This window comes from Salmo salar, chromosome 27, assembly GCF_965601325.2.
Source record: "Salmo salar chromosome 27, fSalSal1, whole genome shotgun sequence".
NCBI classification, from domain to species: Eukaryota; Metazoa; Chordata; class Actinopteri; order Salmoniformes; family Salmonidae; genus Salmo; species Salmo salar.
In genome coordinates this window covers 13,575,995-13,596,298 of record NC_138317.1, presented here as the reverse complement: position 1 = coordinate 13,596,298, position 20,304 = coordinate 13,575,995, and the positions used below count along the sequence as shown (strand labels likewise).

Here is a 20,304-nt window from a genome sequence, read left to right as displayed (position 1 = left end):
GTCACTAGGCAGAATTTTCTTAGACGATCCATCAGCTCAGTTACTGGGCAGACCAACCATAACGCCTCCTATCAGAATAATATTTAGCAAGAAAATAAAGCAATTGATCCAATAGAATTTAAGTTACACTTGGTATCCGAGTAGAATTAGAACAATCCACCAATTGGAATTTACGTTTGCTTTGTAGTCAGGCAGACATGACATATTTGTCCAATCACAAAAAAATCTGAAAGGGGATTTTTGCTGTATCTTTGGCTCAGGTACTTTCTTTTTCTTTTATAAAATAAATAGTCAAATAGGTTTTTATTATATATATCACCGAATAACATGCGCAATTTAAACATTACTTTGATATATTGTTGAAAAAGTTTGAATTCTGTTACAATTCATGTTTCAAAAGGTGTTTCATTGCTTGCTAATGCTAGCCCAGCTAGCTAGCTATCAAGTTCAGCTAACGTTAGTCACTTGCTAAGATTAAATAATAGTATTCAGTGAATCTACATGTGTTAAATGCCTATCAAACTAGTTTATTTGTTGTTCGTTTGTAATATGTGCTTTCTATTCCCAAAAAACTGACCACCAGTGTGTGCCTAGCGAGATGGCTAGCTAGCAAGCTAGCTACAGTGAATTGAAACATGTTGTGTCGATAAAGCGGGAAGTATGCAAATTGAAAGCGCATGACCATAGAATAGCATACGCTGTAACATGAAAAAACCACTGTTAACCATCTCAAATAATGGAAGTCGCTAGCTGAGAGGGAAGCGAGTAGTTTGCAACGCTAGTAAGAAAAAGACTCATGTCATGGCAGGTACTGGTACGCCAAAACCATGCCTCATAGTATTTCGGCACCGTGCTAGTGACAGCCGGGTGAGCCAGCTTGGCAGCGGCTGCACTCTGTCATTGCGCCATTGTATTATGCCAATCAAGCTTTATAATTAGGAACACTTCTGTTTTAATTATCCTACGTAATCGCTAGTTTGTCATGTTTTGGAAATGCAGACAGCATCGTGCATGTTTTACTCCCAAGTATTATTATTTTTCCAGACACTGATAGTGCGTTGGGTGTCGTAGTGGGAGTGTCCCTGGCTGTTCAACTGATTGACTTATTTTCTATTTTGGGGACAGCCTTGTAGCTGCAATAGTGTGCAACTGCAGCCCGCAATTCGGGGTGTTCCTGCATGTGGTCATCCCTTGAGCATCCCATTGGTTCCTTCACGAACCCCTCCCCCCATGAGCATCCCATTGGTTCCTGGATGAATGCCCCCCTCCTCGATGTCTTCATGCTTATGACACTTTTGAATGTGGAGTCAAAGGGAAAATACAAGTATTATGTGAGTTTTTTGGCGGAGTCCACCTCGATGTCTTTCACTCCTGCCTGCCCTCACTATCTTTAACAGAACTGCAGGAAAACAGTGCCCGACAAGCGGGGGCGAAGGACACTGTCTACCGGTCACCCCACCTCCTGCTAGCACGGGAGACTGGGGGGACAACACGTGCTAGCGAACTAGCTAGCTTGTTAGTGACACCGTGTGCTAGCTTGCTAATTAGCTAGGGCACGGTGTCGCCCCCGCCTCCCACTTGCTGTGGAAGTCGTGTCCTTCGCCCCTGCCTGTCAGGCACAGATTTCTGCTGTGGGCCGACAGGCGGTGGTGAAATACACGCGGGAGGCTGAGGCGACACTGTGTGTTAGCTAGCTTGATAGTTAGGGACACCGTGTGCTAGCTAGCACACTGTGTCGCTCCTGCCTGCTGTGTCCTTCGCTCCTGCCTGCCAAACACCTGCCCCCACTGTAGTTAACAGAACTGCCAGAAAACGGTGCATCACAGGTGGGGACGAAGGACACTGTCTACCGGTGTACGGCTAGCTAGCTACCGTTGTCGCCCCCGCCCCTTCTTCTGTGGGGTGTATTAGCGGCTGGCATCCAACATTATTGTGCATTAACACCACCTACTGTACTGGAGCGCTCCCGCCTGTCCTAGCTTAAGAATTTAGCAATAGAAAGTAGAGGTCGACCGATTAATCGGAATGGCCGATTAATTAGGGCCGATTTCAAGTTTTCATAACAATCGGTAATCGGTATTTTTGGCCACCGATTTGACGATTTAAAAAAAGATATATATTTTTGTAACTTTTTTTTAATGTGAAATGGCTAGTTAGTTAGCAGGGTGCGCGCTAATAGTGTTTCAAACGTCACTCGCTCTGAGACTTGGAGTAGTTGTTCCCCTTGCTCTGCATGGGTAACGCTGCTTCGAGGGTGGCTGTTGTCGATGTGTTCCTGGTTCGAGCCCAGGTAGGAGCGAGGAGAGGGACGGAAGCTATACTGTTACACTGGCAATACTAAAGTGCCTATAAGAACATCCAATAGTCAAAGGTATATGAAATATAAATGGTATAGAGAGAAATAGTCCTATAATTCCTATAATAACTACAACCTAAAACTTCTTACCTGGGAATATTGAAGACTCGTTAAAAGGAACCACCAGTTTTCATATGTTCCCATGTTCTGAGCAAGGCACTTAAACGTTAGCTTTCTTACATGGCACATATTGCACTTTTACTTTCTTCTCCAACACTTTGTTTTTGCATTATTTAAACCAAATTGAACATGTTTCATTATTTATTTGAGGCTAAATTGATTTTATTGATGTATTATATTAAGTTAAAATAAGTGTTCATTCAGTATTGTTGTAATTGTCATTATTACAAAAAAATAAAAATCGTCCGATTAATCGGCATTGGGGCATTTGGCCCTCCAATAATCGGTATTGGCAGCGAAACAAATCATAATCGGTCGACCTCTAATAGAAAGAGGTTAATGCAGATGCAGGAATGCCCCGAATTGCACCCTTCTGTGTAGCTGTAGCACGCATCACTGTACTTGATCTTGGCTATACAGTACACACCAGACTCAGGTTTTTCTCATAAAAAAAAATGCTCATATTGATACGACATTGAATATATTGACATGAGATTGCAATGAAAAAAACGACTATTTCACTTTTGCAGGACTATTCTTGATTATAATCCTGACCTGAAACAATAATGACGAGTGAGAAAAGAAGTTATAGAGGGTCAAAGATCATACCCCCAAGACACGCTAACCTCTCACCATTACCAATAACAGGGGAGGTTAGCATGTCTTGGGGATATGATCTTTGACCCTCTATAACTTCCTTTCTCACTCATCATTATTAACTATTCATTTCAGGACTATCCGTAATCATAGAATCATCCATATTAGGGTAATGTATAAGTGTTTAGAAACATATTCTGTTCTTATTTACAATAAAAGTTATTCCAAAATGGCACAATACATTTACCATTAATTTATAATTGGGCACAAAATAATCTGAAACACAACCAAAACTAAATGCAAATGCATCCAACAAGTTTGTAGAGTCACAAGCTTGATTTACTCATTGCGTGCTAGGAATATGGGACCAAATACTAAACTTTTAACTACTGTATTTATAAGAATCTATAGGGGTCTTAATAATTTTGACCCCTACGTTTTTGTGAGAAGAAACTATTACTGATTTCAACAAAATATATTTCTCTGAAAGTATAAAATAATATACAGTGCCTTCAGAAAGTATTCATACCCCTTGACTTATTCCACATTTTATTGTTACAGCCTATTTTCAAGATGGATAAAATATATATTTTTCTCAACCATCTACACACAATACCCAATAATGAGAGTGAAAATATTTTTTAAAAAATGTTGGCAAATTTATTGAAAAAAAATCTTCAAATTTGTGGATTATTTAGGCTATTTCAACCACACCTGTTGCTGACTGGTGTTCAAAATCAAGCACACAGCCATGCAATCTCCATAGACAAACATTGGCAGTAGAATGGACCATACTGAAGAGCTCAGTGCCTTTTAATGTGGCACTGTCATAGGATGCCACCTTTCCAACAAGTACAGTGCCTTGCGAAAGTATTCGGCCCCCTTGAACTTTTCAACCTTTTGCCACATTTCAGGCTGTAAACATAAAGATATAAAACTGTAATTTTTTGTGAAGAATCAACAACAAGTGGGACACAATCATGAAGTGGAACGAAATTTATTGGATATTTCAAACTTTTTTAACAAATAAAAAACTGAAAAATTGGCCGTGCAAAATTATTCAGCCCCTTTACTTTCAGTGCAGCAAACTCTCTCCAGAAGTTCAGTGAGGATCTCTGAATGATCCAATGTTGACTTAAATGACTAATGATGATAAATAGAATCCACCTGTGTGTAATCAAGTCTCCGTATAAATGCACCTGCTCTGTGATAGTCTCAGAGGTCCGTTTAAAGCGCATAGAGCATCATGAAGAACAAGGAACACACCAGGCAGGTCCGAGATACTGTTGTGGAGAAGTTTAAAGACGGATTTGGATACAAAAAGATTTCCCAAGCTTTAAACATCCCAAGGAGCACTGTGCAAGCGATAATATTGAAATGGAAGGAGTATCAGACCACTGCAAATCTAAGAAGACCTGGCCGTCCCTCTAAACTTTCAGCTCATACAAGGAGAAGACTGATCAGAGATGCAGCCAAGAGGCCCATGATCACTCTGGATGAACTGCAGAGATCTACAGCTGAGGTGGGAGACTCTGTCCATAGGACAACAATCAGTCGTATACTGTACAAATCTGGCCTTTATGGAAGAGTGGCAAGAAGAAAGCCATTTCTTAAATATATCCATAAAAAGTTTTGTTTAAAGTTTGCCACTAGCCACCTGGGAGACACACCAAACATGTGGAAGAAGGTGCTCTGGTCAGATGAAACCAAAATCGAAGTTTTTGGCAACAATGCAAAACGTTATGTTTGGCGTAAAAGCAACACAGCTCATCACCCTGAACACACCATCCCCACTGTCAAACATGGTGGTGGCAGCATCATGGTTCGGGCCTGCTTTTCTTCAGCAGGGGCAGGGAAGATGGTTAAAATTGATGGGAAGATGGATGGAGCCAAATACAGGACCATTCTGGAAGAAAACCTGATGGAGTCTGCAAAAGACCTGAGACTGGGACGGAGATTTGTCTTCCAACAAGACAATGATCCAAAACATAAAGCAAAATCTACAATGGAATGGTTCACAAATAAACATATCCAGGTGTTAGAATGGCCAAGTCAAAGTCCAGACCTGAATCCAATCGAGAATCTGTGGAAAGAACTGAAAACTGCTGTTCACAAACGCTCTCCATCCAACCTCACTGAGCTCGAGCTGTTTTGCAAGGAGGAATGGGCAAAAATGTCAGTCTCTCGATGTGCAAAACTGATAGAGACATACCCCAAGCGACTTACAGCTGTAATCGCAGCAAAAGGTGGCGCTACAAAGTATTAACTTAAGGGGGCTGAATAATTTTGCACGGCCAATTTTTCAGTTTTTTATTTGTTAAAAAAGTTTGAAATATCCAATAAATTTCGTTCCACTTCATAATTGTGTCCCACTTGTTGTTGATTCTTCACAAAAAATTACAGTTTTATATCTTTGTTTGAAGCCTGAAATGTGGCAAAAGGTCGAAAAGTTCAAGGGGGCCGAATACTTTCGCAAGGCACTGTAAGTTAGTCAAATTTCTGCCCTGCTAGAGCTGCCCCGGGTCAACTGTAAGTGCTGTTACTGTGAAGTGTAAACATCTAGGCGCAACAACGGTTCAGCCGCGAAGTGGTAGGCCACACACACTCACAGAATGGGACCGCCGAGTTCTGCAGCGCATAACGCGTACAAATCGTCTATCCTCGGTTGCAACACTCACTACTGAGTTCCAAACTGCCTCTGGAAGCAACGACAACACAATAACTATTTGTCGGGAGCTTCATTAAATGGGTTTCCATGGCCGAGCAGCCACACACAAGCCTAAGATCACCATGCGCAATTCCAAATGTCGGCTAGAGTGGTGTGAAGCTCACAGCTATTGGATTCTGGAGCAGTGGAAAGGTGTTCTCTGGAGTGATGAATCACGCTTCACCATCTGGCAGTCCGACGGAAGAATCTGGGTTTGGCGGATGCCAGAAGAACACTACCTGCCCGAATGCGTAGTGCCAACTGTAAAGTTTGGTGGAGGACGAATAATGGTCTAGGGCTGTTTTTCATGGTTCGGGCTAGGCCCCTTAGTTCCAGTGATGGAAATCTTAACGCTACAGCATACAATGACATTCTAGACGATTCTGTGCTTCCAACTTTGTGGCAACAGTTTGGAGAAGGCCCTTTCCTGTTTCAGCATGATAATGCACCCGTGCACAAAGCGAGGTCCATACAGAAATGGTTTGTCGAGATAGTTGTGGAAGAACTTGTTACACCCCTGAGTCAAAAATTTGTAGAAGCACCTTTGGCAGCGATTGCAGTTGTCTTTATGGGTAAGTCCCTAAGACCTGGATTGTGCAACATTTGCCAATTATTATTATTTCCAAAATTCTTCAAGCTCTGTCAAATTGGTTGCTGAACATTGCTAGACAACCATTTTCAGGTCTTGCAATAGATTTTCATGACGATTTAAGTCAAAACTGTAATTTGGCTACTCAGGAACATTGACTGTCTTCTTCGTAAGCAACTCCAGTATAGATTTGGCCTTGTGTTTTAGGTTATTGTCCTGCTGAAAGGTGAATTCATCTCCAAGTGTCTGGTGGAAAACAGATTGAACCAGGTTTTCCTCTAGGATTTTGCCTGTGCTTAGCTCCATTCCATTTATTTTGTATCCTGAAAAATAATCCAGTCCTTAACGATTACAAGCATACCCGTAACATGATGCAGCCACCACTATGCTTGAAAATATGGAGAGTGGTATTCAGTAATGTGTTGTATTGTATTTTCCCCAATAATAACACTTTGTATTCAGGACAAAAAGTGAATTGCTTTGCCACATTTTTTTGCATTATTACTTTAGTGCCTTGATAAAAACAGGCAGTGGTGGAAAAAGTACCCAATTGTCATACTAAAGATTCCTTAATAGAAAATGACTCAAGTAAAAGTGAAAGTCACCCAGTAAAATACTACTTGAGTAAAAGTCTAAAAGAATTTGGTTTTAAATATACTTAAGTATCAAAAGTAAATGTAATTGCTCAAATATAATTAAGTATCAAAAGTCAAAGTACAAATAATTTAAAATTCCTTATATTAAGCTAACCAGATGGCTCCATTTTCTAGTTTTTTTTTTATTCAAGGAAAGCCAGGGGCACACTCCACTCAGACATCATTTACAAACAAAGCATGTGTGTTTAGTGAGTCCGCCAGATCAGAGGCAGTAGGGATGACCAGGGATATTGTCTTGATAAGAGCATGAATTGGACCCTTTTCCTGTCCTGCTAAGCATTCAAAATGGAGCGAGTACTTTTGGGTGTCCGGAAAAATGTATGGAGTAAAAACTAAATTATTTTCTTTAGGAATGTAGTGAAGTAAAAGTTGCCAAAAATATAAAGTAAAATACAGATACCCCAAAAAACGACTTAAGTAGTACTTTAAAGCATTTTTACTTAAGTACTTTACACCACAGCAAACAGGTGCATGTTTTTGAATATTTTTTATTATGTACAGGCTTCCTTCTTTTCACTCTGTCAATTATGTTAGTATTGTGGAGTTACTACAATGTTGTTGATCCATCCTCAGTTTTCTCCTATCATAGCCATAACATTCTGTAACTGTTTTAAAGTCACCATTGACTTCATGGTGAAATCCCTGAGTGGTTTCCTCTACGAAACTGAGTTAGGAGGACCCCTGTATCTATGTAGTGATTGGGTGAATTGATATACCATCCAAAGTGTAATTAATAACTTTACCATTCTCAAAAGGATATTCAATGTCTGCCTTTTTACATTTTTACCCATCTACCAATAGGCGCCCTTCTTTGTGAGGCATTGGAAAACCTCCCTGGTCTTTGTGGGACCTTACAAATAATTGTATGTGTAGGGTACAGAGATGAGGTAGTCATTCAAAAATCATGCTAAACACTATTATTGCACACAGAGTCCATGCAACTTATTAAGTGACTTGTTAAGCAAATTGTAAATTCAGTCTGCAACACAACAAAATGTGGAAAAAGTCAAGGGGTGTGAATACTTTCTAAAGGCACTGTAATTTCCCAATTATTATTTTTGAATACAATATAGCTCAGTATTTGGATTATTTATTTTATACAGTCATTATTGCAATTTTTTATCAAGGGTGTCAATAATTTGGGAACGCACTGTATATATCTCTATTATGCGTTGGAATATATCATATTCTATATTATAATACTTTGGAACAGATTTCCAAAATTAAAATCACTTATATGCTGACAACACCGGCCGCATTGCGTGCCCAAGTGTTTCAAAATATATGTACCCATGCATGTTATTCAATAATTTCATCCAAATTGCTCGTGTGCGTCAACAAGTGTCTGCGTAGCCAGGCGCTAAAATAGAACTTGGCTCTATTTTAGACGCTTGATGTGCTGCAAGTCCCACCTCTCCCATCTACTCGTTGGTTTTTATGAGCATATACCCACGTGGGTGATTGAAAGATGAACGAGGTCCACACTCCAGTCCAGTTGGTTGCAGTAAGGCACCTTAAAGTTGGTTGACAACCGCCATATAAAATCCACAGAAGATGATGACTGAACTAGGAGAGGTTACTAGAAACTAACTAGGTTTCCCCTTTTATCTTTGGATTAATTGTCGGAGTAGAGAACACATGATTTTATGTGACTCAAAATAGGTCGATATTCTACAAAGATCCAGCAAAAAAGGACCTTGTACATGTAATACCCAGTGTTTATATCCCAGGACATATTATCTAGCAACAGCAAGCAAGCTAGCTAGCTAAATATCCATTAATGTTTCATATGTTTCGACCTGTCCCCAAATTAATATAGTTCAGAGTCCATTTTGATATTTCAACCTCTGTGTCCTGATCACGTCTGGTGGGGATAGACAAACTCAACATGCAAACGCACACGCGTAGCCAGTTTGGACATCACGTTAGAGCTGCTTTTATGGTATCTTTAGAGTCTTTTTTTTTTCTTTTTCGGCAAACTTGGGGGGACAAATAAAATCAGCCAGTTGGGGAACCCTGATTTAGGATGTCCAGCCACTCTGCCCAGAGTGGGTAAAAATGCGCTTTGGTGATGAAATTTCACTAAAATACATTTTACCCAGATAAATATGATTATTCATGTTCTGAATCGTTCAGTGGGGTATTTCTCTAACATATCATTAACGTTGTATCCAACAAGTTGGATTTCGTAACCTAATACATACAATAATAACCACAGAGCTCTGTTGACGTAGCGGTGCAGGTTTCCCCTTTTGATGATATTACATTTTGTGGTCGTCATATTCAAAGTTGTTTCCGCGGGTCACAAAAATCAAAATTAGCTTGACACGAGCTGAATTAAATGTAAAAGGCTTTGAAAAAATCTTGGTATATGCTCAGTGCTCCGTTGACATTTTCACAGAGATACGCTTGTTTTTGTGAGAAATCCTGGAAAAAAGAACAGGTATTTTGAATTAATATGAAAAGTGTATACCAAAATATGAAAATACTACATGTCATGTCTCAAAATCGATATCCATCTTACCTCTATATTGTTTTATGTCCTGCGGATTCGAGAAGAAAGATGACGAGTTAAACGGCAAAGTGAGCCTGTCAGATAGCCAATAGCCTTAATTCTTGCACAGAATCCAGCCTAGTTTATGCAACTTTCCAGACTTTTTACCACTTTTCAATACATTTTTATCAAATACTCACTGACAGTTTCCTTGGTGAGATTCAATTGGCACATCCGCATTTGCGTTGCCATCTTACTTTTTTAATTGAACCTTTATATTACTAGGCAAGTCAGTTAAGAACAAATTCTTATTTACAATGATGGCCTACTGGGGAACAGTGCGTTAACTGCCTTGTGGCAGAACAACAGATTTGTACCTTGTCAGCTCAGGGATTTGATCCAGTAACCTTTTGGTTACTGGCCCAACGCTCTAACCACTAAGCTACCTGTTGAGCAATGAGCAAACAGTCAATGGTTGTATTCTTTTAAAGTGTGGATTTCAGCAATCAAAGAAAGGCATGCAAATAAAGAGGATAAATATAGGTAAGGGTTTAGTCATAGATATTTTTTTAAAGTATTGACCTTGGGCAAATCGATGTAATTGGAGCTGAATTCCACAAAGCCTGGTCTCTGCTCCACTCCATTGGTGGATTTAATCAGAAACTAACTCCTATCAGTAGTACCATCATCATAGTCAGATATGATCCATAGTTTCCATTTCGATTTAAATGAAACGAAATTAAGGCTTCTTCTGTCTTGTCTTGTTGGGCAGCTTATCAGTTGAAAATTCACTAACATTGTGCATGTCCAAAAACGAGCGTTATTGGATGTGGAGGGATAGATTTTCCATCCTCAACTAAAACTAAAAGTTGCTTTTAAAATATCAAATGACAGCCCCCAGCAAATTCCACAGTGCTTAGAACAGTGTTATCACAATTACCCCTCCTCTCCTAATTTCAGAGGCCTCAGGGTGTGTTTGCCACCGCTGTGTGAGCAAACAATGACGGAGGACAGGCTGAAGGCGGACCCCTCCAAGCGGGAGGGGCTGGACTCAGAAGAGGGAGACACAGAGCCTAGCCTGCTGCTGCAGAAACTAAAGAGCAACATCTCGTAAGTCCCACACCTCTGTCCACACAGCCACTGCTTAAATCATCAAAATGGACTAAAATATTGTGTAGTATCAGCACCCTCTCCAACATTTCCTGCCCTTTATCTCATACAGCTTATCCATCAGTGTCATTAGAACGTCTGCAGAAATGTGTTTGTAATAGCTGTTTCTTTTCACAGTAAGAATGTACAGAGCAGAGTGGACGTTATCCTGGTGAGTGCCAAGATATCTTTGGTATTGCTCTGTGTATGAATTGCCTTGTCTATGAACGACCCAGATTGTATCCTATGTCTCTCCTACCCACAGCAAGATGTGCAGCGCTTCTCTGACAACGACAAACTGTACCTTTACCTCCAGCTGCCTTCTGGCCCCAGTTCAGGGGAGAAAAGGTGAGCATCATTATCATCAGCAATCACTCTGGGTCTAGCACTCTATGATTGTCCTCCTGGAGGAGCATATTTGTGGCTCTTCAGATGACTGAAGAGGCTGATGTATGACCCACAAATCCCACTGAAGAGGCCAGTGTGTGTGTGGTGGTAGTGGCTGATAGTGGTTGATGTTTAGCCTCTCCTTTCGTTGTTGCCGCTTGTCCTCAGTGGCACGGTGGAGGTCTTTTTCATGATGTGCAGCCCTACCGTGGATGGCCTTCCTCCATTTTGTTTTATTTCCTATTCAGTCCATCAGAGATACATTAGGTATCATGCAAGCAAGCGTTGCCGCAGTGGTCCATCCAGAAGGGGGTGCATTGTACCTACCTGCTGGTGGTTTAAGTTTAGTTTTGATCTGGATGTTATTGTGTGCGTTTGAGATGCAGAGATTCAACAGACCATGCAGGTCTATGTATCTCGAACATGCACGCATCTCCAAATTCCCCAAACTCTTTTTCTCAGTCTGGCAATGGCCCCGCTGGCACAACTTAGGCGGTGGTGTATTTCTGCATCGATGTCAGCTTTGGAGGAGAGAACACTGCCAAGGTAAGGGAAGAGGTCCACGTTTTCATGGGTGTTATTGTCAACATGTATACAAAGCTCAATAACCCAGTCACATACTGACTTACACCCCCCCCCCCATAACACTTTACACTTACAACAAATCATAAATGTGATTATAAGTAGTTTATAAACTAAATAATATAGTGAATAGTTTATAAATCTGTTATAAACAGTTGACACAATGATTGACAATTTGTGATTGTTATTTAGTTGCTTGCCAAAATGTGAGTGCACATTGATTATTATTATTGCCAGTGCAGCAATGCATGTTTGAGCTGGAATAAAACAGCAGCAACATGAGCCTTGTGCTGGCTTTTCATCTTTCTTTTTGGGGGGGCCCAGCACCGGTTGGGGATGTGTATATCTCCTCCTTAGATTTTTTTTTTTTTATGTTCACCGCCTTAACTTCTTTCAAAATGTCTACATTGAACTGTCCCTTTCTTTCCCGCCACAAGAAAAATATATTTTTTTATCAGCAAAACATGGCTGCTGAGATGTACTGCTTTGCTGTGTTTGTCCTGAGCAGCAGCAGCAGTGACCCCAGCTCCTTCAACACAGCTGACCAGCTGCACACCTGCAACTGGATCCGTAGCCACCTGGAGGAGCACGCAGACACCTGCCTGCCCAAGCAAGACGTCTACGAGACTTACAAGTAAGTTCATGTCATGAGGCACAGCTGTGACTGTGACTTACAAATGTACTTGTGAACCCGGACTACCTGGACATCAATAAGAAATACTCATTTTCGTTATCCGTTTTAAACGCTTTGCTACAGTGTGCCCTAATGAAAACAACCCAGCTAATGTTATGATCTCTTACACTCTAATCCCCCCCAGGAGATACTGTGAAAACCTGCAGCACCGGCCTCTGAGCGCTGCCAACTTTGGGAAGATCATCCGTGACATCTTCCCCAACATCAAAGCCCGGAGGCTCGGTGGCAGGGGACAGTCCAAATATCCTTTCAGTCTGTCACGAGGTTGTTTTGGGAGGCCCTTTAAGCATTTTAACACAATTTAACTTTTTTTTGCCACAACTGCATTGACACCTGTAAATGAAATATTCAAGTGTCTCCCTGAATGCTGGATGGAATTCAGGGATTCACCCATACTTCAATGCATCCTATTTTACATTGTTGCACAATGTAGGAAATGTGGATAGAATGATGCCACAGAGTATAAAGGATCAAAAAAGTATTACTATAATCGATTGACAAGTGGAGAGGGTGGGGTTCCCCTTTCTGTCTACAGTTCTTCCTTAACTCTTCCGCTGACACGTATTGTTATAGTGGAATCCGCAGGAAGACGGTGCTCAACATGCCACTGTTGCCAAACCTGGACCTGAAAAACGACCCGGTATGTATGACTAGCCAACTGCACTTCCTGGTTAGATGATAGCTATAGCAAAAGCAATGGTAGTGTGCTAAGTGCAAAAATGACTGTCAGTAGTGATTAAGGCTGTACGTCCATGTAGTCGGAGCTGACGGAGCTGGTGCAGACCTACAAGCAAGAGGTGACGGAGGCGGCTTGTGAGCTCATCTGTGATTGGGCCCAGAAGATCCTCAAGCGTTCCTTTGACACAGTGGTCGAGATCGCCCGTTTTCTTGTGCAGGAGCACATCGTCAACCCGCGCTGCAGCCAAGCTGAACTCGTCACTTCTGCCGCGATGGCAGGTGAGTCTGTGTCCTCATTTCCATCATACTGTGTTCAGTCGTCCTCGTTACACTGTGTTCAGTCATCTCCAATACCATCCGCAACCATCTTATGGTTGGAATTTCTTGTAATCATTTGTGATTTTTCTCTGTCTCACAGGAGGTCCTGCAAAGCCCCACAAGGTGATCAAGAAGAACCCAGTACCATCCAAAGGAGGTGGGCCGGAGACGGAAGGGAGCGGCTCTGAAGCTAAGGTAGTGAGTGCATCAACAATACCTTTTCAAAGACTAAACGCAAAGTACATGAACAAACTGCTGGGCTGGAAGTTGTAATAATGAGCCATGTCTACTTATATTGAGTTTATGTAACACATTGATGTTGTTTCTCTCAGAGGGATAAAGACGTTGGGGATCAGTCGTTGCCAGGGAAACTGCAGTCCAGTGACAAGCCAATTAAAGGTGCGGAGTCGGTACGCCCGGGGGGTCGCGAATCGCAGGTGGAGGCTCTGATGAAGCACTTGCCCCGAATCCTGCCTCGCAGCTCCATCCCGGAAAAGTCCCAGCTTTCGGTGCGCTCCTCGCCCCCCTCCCTGGCGCCCAAAGACACAGGTGGCGTGAAAGTCATCACAATGACTGCCCTGCCCCAGCAGCAAGGGGGCGCTCTCCCCGTCATGATCCTCCCCCAGAGCGTCAGCCTCTCCTACCCCGACAGGGAAAAAGCCCCGCCAAACACTATGGCGCCCGTGGCACCAATGTCGGTGGTGCAGAGGGCCCGCACAGCGGGCAAACGGGCCCCCGAGGCAGCAAGCGGGGGCCCCGGGCCGGGAGGCACGCCGGCCAAACGGAAACGAGGGCGACCCAGGAAGCCACGGCCAGAGGACACCGCCCCCCCGCAGCCGCCCCCTCCACCCTTACCCTCGGTCAACCAAGCCCCTATCATGAATTCCCTCACCGGAGGGGTGATCCAGAAAGCCTGCTCTTCCTCCTCCTCCCAGGTGGTGGAGGTCGTATTCCAGGACCAGCAGGCCTTGGTGCTAGGTCAGCTGCATTCGGTAGCGGACACAGGCGACCCAGAGCACCGGGGCGTGGTGCTCGAAACTGACCCACGGCCCGTGCTGCTGCTGTCAGGGGCCAGTCACACAAACTGGGACATGGGCAGGGCCATGGTAGAGGTCATCCAGAGGGCCCCGAGACCACCCACCATCATCACCAAGAACAACAACAACTCCCAGTCTACCCCCCAGCACCGCCTGCCCCTGCCCACTGTGCTGGAGGATCGAGGGGAGGTGGAGATCACCCTCACCCCCATGGCGCCTTCGGACAATCTGCCGAACCCCACTGCCCAGGCTAGGTCGGAGGGCGGCCCCACACCCGATGACAGCTCTAAAGAACCTAGCCCTGGCCTTCCTTGTCCCAGAGACTAAGGAGCACTACCTTCAGGGTGAGGATAACCACCCCCAATCATCTTCTCCCAGGTAGCGTCTTCTCCCCGATTGGTGGAAATCCAAGATTGGCAGCGCAGAGAGCCAAGAAGGATCGATGAAGCCAAAACACTATTAATCCCTGTTGACCTTCCATTTATAACTCTTTGCTGTGACTCTAACTGCATGTTTGTCTTTGTAATTGTGAGCAGTTCCGTAGTTCTGATGACGAGGAGGGGGTATTTACGGGTTCGGACCTTACAAGGTTTTAAGTGCTACTCTCCCTGAGAGGAACTCCCCTCAGTGTTTTTTTATTTTTTATAATATACAGTTGAAATCGGAAGTTTACATACACCTTAGCCAAATACATTTGAACTCAGTTTTTCACAATTACTGACATGTAATCCTAGTAAAAATTCCCTGTCTTAGGTCAGTTAGGATCACCACTTTATTTTAAGAATGTGAAGTGTCAGAATAACAGTAACGAGAATGATTTATTTCAGCTTTTATTTCTTTCATCACATTCCCAGTGGGTCACAAGTTCACATACACTCAATTAGTATTTGGTAGCATTGCCTTTAAATTGTTTAACTTGGGTCAAACGTTTCAGGTAGCCTTCCACAAGCTTCCCACAATAAGTTGGGTGAATTGTGGCCCATTCCTCCTGACAGAGCTGGTGTAACTGAGTCAGGTTTATAGGCCTCCTTGCTCGCACACGCTTTTTCAGTTCTGCCCACCAATTTTCTATAGGATCGAGGTCAGGGCTTTGTGATGGCCACTCCAATACCTTGACTTTGTTGTCCTTAAGCCATTTTGCCACAACTTTGGAAGTATGCTTGGGGTCATTGTCCATTTGGAAGACCCATTTGCGACCAAGGTTTAACTTCCTGACTGATGTCTTGAGATATTGCGTCAATATATCCACATAATTGTCCTCCCTCATGATGCCATCTATTTTGTGAAGTGCACCAATTCCTCCTGCAACAAAGCACCCCCACAACATGATGCTGCCACCCCCGTGCTTCACGGTTGGGATGGTGTTCATCGGCTTGCAAGCCTCCCCCTTTTTCCTCCAAACATAACGATGGTCATTATGGCCAAACAGTTCTATTTCAAGCAAAGAGGCACTGAGTTTAAAGGTAGGCCTTTAAATACATCCACAGGTACACCTCCAATTGACTCAAATGATGTCAATTACCCTATCAGAAGCTTCTAAAGCCATGACGACATTTTCTGGAATTTTCCAAGCTGTTTAAAGGCACAGTCAACTTAATGTATGTAAACATCTGACCCACTGGAATTGTGATACAGTGAATTATAAGTGAAATGATCTGTCCGTAAACAATTGTTGGAATAATTACTTGTGTCATGCACAAAGTAGATGTCCTAACCCACTTGCCAAAACTATAGTTTGTTAACAAGAAATTTGTGGAGTGGTTGAAAAACGAGTTGTAATGACTCAAACCTAAGTGTATGTAAACTTCCAACTTCAACTGTATATCTTTGGTTGTGTTATGTTGTTGTTTGTAGTTGTGCTTTCAAATAGACTTCCAGAGTAAAGGAGAAGGCATGACTCGCTGCTGGTGGAGCTGCATTTAAATGATGCCCCCGTCAAGCATCAGAACTCGATCTGCCACAGTGTTGTAAAAAATTGTGCGACAAGATTGTGAGTTTGCCCCTCCCCCTTCTCCAAATCAATTAAGCTGGAGTGTGACACAACGCGAGCACTTACCAGGTTGTCATGCCAATATTACAGCACTTCCTGTCAGCGATTTAGCGTAGATTACGAAACGTAGACACCATATAGGCTAGACTATGACAGTCATTAAATATGCCTTTGAATTTTTAACTTGCATCACCTCGGCGAAAGCGTCAAAGCACAAACCTGCGAGCCTAGTGTAAAACCTTGAGCGTGGCAAAGAGACATAATGAAATATTAGCGCAGATTTAGTAAAATGATTTAGCCTGATGCTAAGCTAATACTAATGTAGGTTGCCAAGCCCTTTTTTCTATAAGTTATGGATGTTGTATCTTAGTCCTAGAGGGTATAAATATTCTATAATTTTCACATTTTCAAACTGTCTGGCAGAGACAACTATTGCTTAGTCACCCTTTGCCAAACTTTCAGCCTCTTGCTTTGCCTAGGGGGGCATACATCTTTGGTGCTGAACTGAGACATATTGCAATACATAGCAGTACATGATAATGTAAGATATTGATACCCTTCAATCCAAACCCAGCATATCATCCAAAGTATGATCAACCTTAAATAGGCTGGTTTTGTGTTTTTTTTATACCTTCCGTCCTTTGACAATGGGAGATTTCAATTTGTAATCCCCAGCCTCAGCCCTTTTGGAATGAAATTGAAGCAGACAAGAATATTTGCACTGATATGAAGAAATCAAAAAGGGAAGAGCCTGTTGGTTAGAACATATAATAGTAGTGATTACTAGGAATTAAAACAATGATTAAAAACCTGCTATATGCTTAAGGTAGTTTTAAAAGAGGCGATGTTAGCTTTATTTTTCATTAGAGTTGATGGTCAAATTTGACTGAATTGAGAATAAGTACTACGGAATTAGACTTTATTATTAGCCTATGCCATGTTATTGTCCTTCTGTAAACTATGGGCTTATGAAGAGAGAAACTTGATGTAAATTCATGATGCATTCATTTGGTACTGTAATGGTGAGGACACAAGTTTGTCTACACACTACACTATTTCCCGGGAAAACAGGGATTCCCTATGTCTGTCTTCAAACCCTGTTAATAGATTTTCTCCCCAACCAGTATGTAGTACAAGGGTGACCAGCCATATACATACATGTGGCCAACCTTCTTGCTGGCAGGCTTTTGTCCCAGCCCTGTTCTTACACACCTGATTATATTCTACTAATCAGCTGCTCATGATTAGGTAAATCAGTTGTGTTAGAGCAGAGCTGGAATGAAATCCTGCAGTGCACACCTTGTGAGGAGGGTTGGCCACCCCTGATCTAGTATATTCTATTGGTCTGTTAATTGTGTAATTACATGAGCATAGTTATAGTAACTCAACTTATCGTCGTTGATGACATTGGAGTATGAGCTAGCAATGATCTCAGAGTTGTATTCGTCAATTGACAGCTCAAGTTAATATCAGTAAGAGGTGGGTTTTACTTTGAATGAAAACTACTGATAAACTGGAGGCCCAGGGGACACACATGGGTAACCCCTTCCCTAAGTGAGTACAGGTCCTTTAGTGTGCAGTTAAATGAGTGTTGCAGTAAGTGAATGAGTGAGTGGGAGAACTTTCACTGTGGAGCCATGGTGCTCAAAAGAAACGGGTTAGAGAATCAAAGATAAGGATCGGGATCCGGGTAGCGGTGCCTTGACCTTTACTGGCGGTCAAACCACATCATGACCGACCACGGTCAAGCTCTGTAGATGCTCTGTTGATGGTGGTAACCCTCTGTAAACTAGCCCGGCTAGCTATGTAGTGGTTAAATAGCTTCATAGCTTTGCTTTGCGGTTTGTTTGAGTCATGCAAATAAGAAGATTGCAAATTAGTCATTTTGCTATTGTTGTTTTATCAAATCTATAAAAACATTATTTATCATATGTGCTTTTGTTGATATGAGTCATTAAAGTTTCATTCATTGTACAGGTCATTTGAAGTCCAGTTTTAACATGAATGTCTTTGAATTTCAAAGGCACTTCCAGTTTAAAAAAAAATCTGTCCATGCATGGTTTTATGTGACAGTAATTCTATTATTCTAAGATTCAATAAAAAAAAACTGTTACTCTCCTAGATTAGAAATCATACGTCAAAACATAAAATGTATTGACTAAGGGTTTAAAAATGAGATGTGTTAAGTTATCTGTTTTAGTTTAACATTATATTCCCCCAGGTTGTGTTTTGCACTTTATTTATACCTGAAGATTAAATAATTTATAATTTGGTGTGCACATAAAAAACAGAATCCTGATTTGATCATTAAGAATTGCACCTTACATGTTAGTGATTTTATACGTGCAACTCTGAATGCCCTTGTTTGAAATTGTTTGAGTTGTTTTTTCTAAATCATTGTCTCAGAGTTGTGTCATTTACATCTATATCTATGCCTCCTTTTAAACAAAAAAAACAGAGCTAAACAAAATGATGCCAACAACAACTAATGTGAATATATTTTCCTATGCTGACTGTAATAAATGTTGTTAAAAGGTAACTGGAGAGATGTTGGGTGTTGATCATTTCTGTGTCATTTTTTTGCTCTTCTCTTAAAGACGCACTCCAGCTATTTTGAAACTTTCCCTGTTGAAAAACAATATCCCACATATAAATTTGAGCGAGAGAAATAGTGTAAACTTCATGGAGTAGGCCATTCAAGTAGTTGGTCCGATGACCCTCTGATGTCATCGGCCTCCCCACTTGCTTGAGGAACAATACAGAACAAAAGAGGAAAGCCTCCACACACACACACACATTTATAAGAGCACACCTGGATCACCTATTAAGATGTGCCTTTTGTTAAGTAAATCAGGTGTTAAATGAGCTGAAAAGGACACTGCAGTTGGACTTTAAGGGAGGGAGAGTGAGGGAGAGAGTTTTTAATCCATTAAGGCAACGGAGCTGTTTTGAGCTCTTCCTAATTTCAGAACACATATTAAGCTCTTCCAAACCAGATTCTAAGAGTCAAACTCAGTTAATGACTATTGGGGAAAAAACGACGGTATGTCAAAGTGGGGTGAGTAGAAATACATCCACCAGTTGAAGCTCATTTACTGTAATTCTACACAATTTTAAAACTCTAAAATGCTATTTGGAGAACAGTAAAAACAAACAAATGTCCCCCAGATATTATCACCTCGATATTAGGTATATATTAGGTTTGGCGTGTACAATGTGGAATGGCGTGTACAATGTACTATTCAACCTCATAGTTGACTCATTTAGCCTACTTGTGGAACAGTGCATTAGCGATGGGCATTCCCGGCTCTTTTCAGAGAGCCGGCTCGTTCGGCTCGTTCGGCTCCGCTCACCACAAAGAGCCGTCTCTTTTGGCTCCAAAACGGCTCTTTAAAAAAAATATGTTTTGTATGTTTTCAAGTTAAACAGTTTGCGATAGTTTGACTAAGATTGGTGTTAAAACAATTCTAACTAAATTAAATCATACTCTACCTTAAAAATGCATTGGTTTGTTATGAAAAAGAATGCTATTAAACATTTGCATCTAAAGTATAACTTTTTAATGTATATAAACAAAGTGCATATAAATCTAACCATTCAAAACGAATACAATCTGAACAGCATAATAGAATATTGCACCATATCAAAGAAAAATAAATAACAATGTGCAAAACTGCAGCATCCCACTTAAAACATTAAACTGGTCCCTCTTTTCTCTCTGTTCTTCATTGCCATGTTATAACCAGCATCTCACAGCAATGCTGACCAAATTATGCTTTTATGAGAGATTTGCGTTCAGAAATGCAAGCTGCCTCACTTTCGAGTTGCTGATGCGGTTTCTTCTCGCAGTAATTATTTGTCCCGTTTTCGAGAAGACCCTCTCAGAGGGAACGGATGTGGCCACTGTGCAGCCTCCCTGTCATGACTTTAGCAAGCCGTGGGTAGACAGA

At 41.7% G+C, this 20,304-nt stretch overlaps 1 protein-coding gene across 3 annotated transcripts; it reads left to right on the top strand.

Annotated features, from left to right (window-relative positions):
* The first annotated feature begins 151 nt into the window (after positions 1 to 151).
* LOC106588339 (DNA-binding protein RFX5) lies at positions 152 to 18,893 on the top strand. Of its 3 annotated transcripts, none has more exons than XM_014177218.3 (11): positions 152 to 260; positions 10,480 to 10,629; positions 10,807 to 10,840; positions 10,934 to 11,016; positions 11,518 to 11,601; positions 12,146 to 12,271; positions 12,456 to 12,572; positions 12,893 to 12,971; positions 13,090 to 13,288; positions 13,428 to 13,522; positions 13,660 to 18,893. In XM_014177218.3, exons 2-11 carry the CDS (start codon positions 10,520 to 10,522, stop codon positions 14,689 to 14,691), a joined length of 1,959 nt encoding a protein of 652 aa, XP_014032693.3. In that variant the 5' UTR covers positions 152 to 260; positions 10,480 to 10,519; the 3' UTR covers positions 14,692 to 18,893. The 3 variants fall into 3 exon arrangements, with proteins under 3 accessions (XP_014032693.3, XP_014032692.3, XP_014032694.3); XM_014177217.3 differs by having other exon boundaries at positions 13,428 to 13,525; XM_014177219.3 differs by lacking the exon at positions 11,518 to 11,601 and having other exon boundaries at positions 13,428 to 13,525.
* The last annotated feature ends 1,411 nt before the right edge of the window (positions 18,894 to 20,304 follow it).

Excerpts from the sequence above, each read along its gene's own strand:
- LOC106588339 (XM_014177217.3), top strand. The coding sequence starts at position 10,520 with ATGACGGAGGACAGGCTGAAGGCGGACCCCTCCAAGCGGGAGGGGCTG. Across the intron at positions 11,017-11,517 it reads CCCAGTTCAGGGGAGAAAAG|TCTGGCAATGGCCCCGCTGG; the intron begins GTGAGCATCATT and ends TCTTTTTCTCAG. Across the intron at positions 12,272-12,455 it reads GACGTCTACGAGACTTACAA|GAGATACTGTGAAAACCTGC; the intron begins GTAAGTTCATGT and ends AATCCCCCCCAG.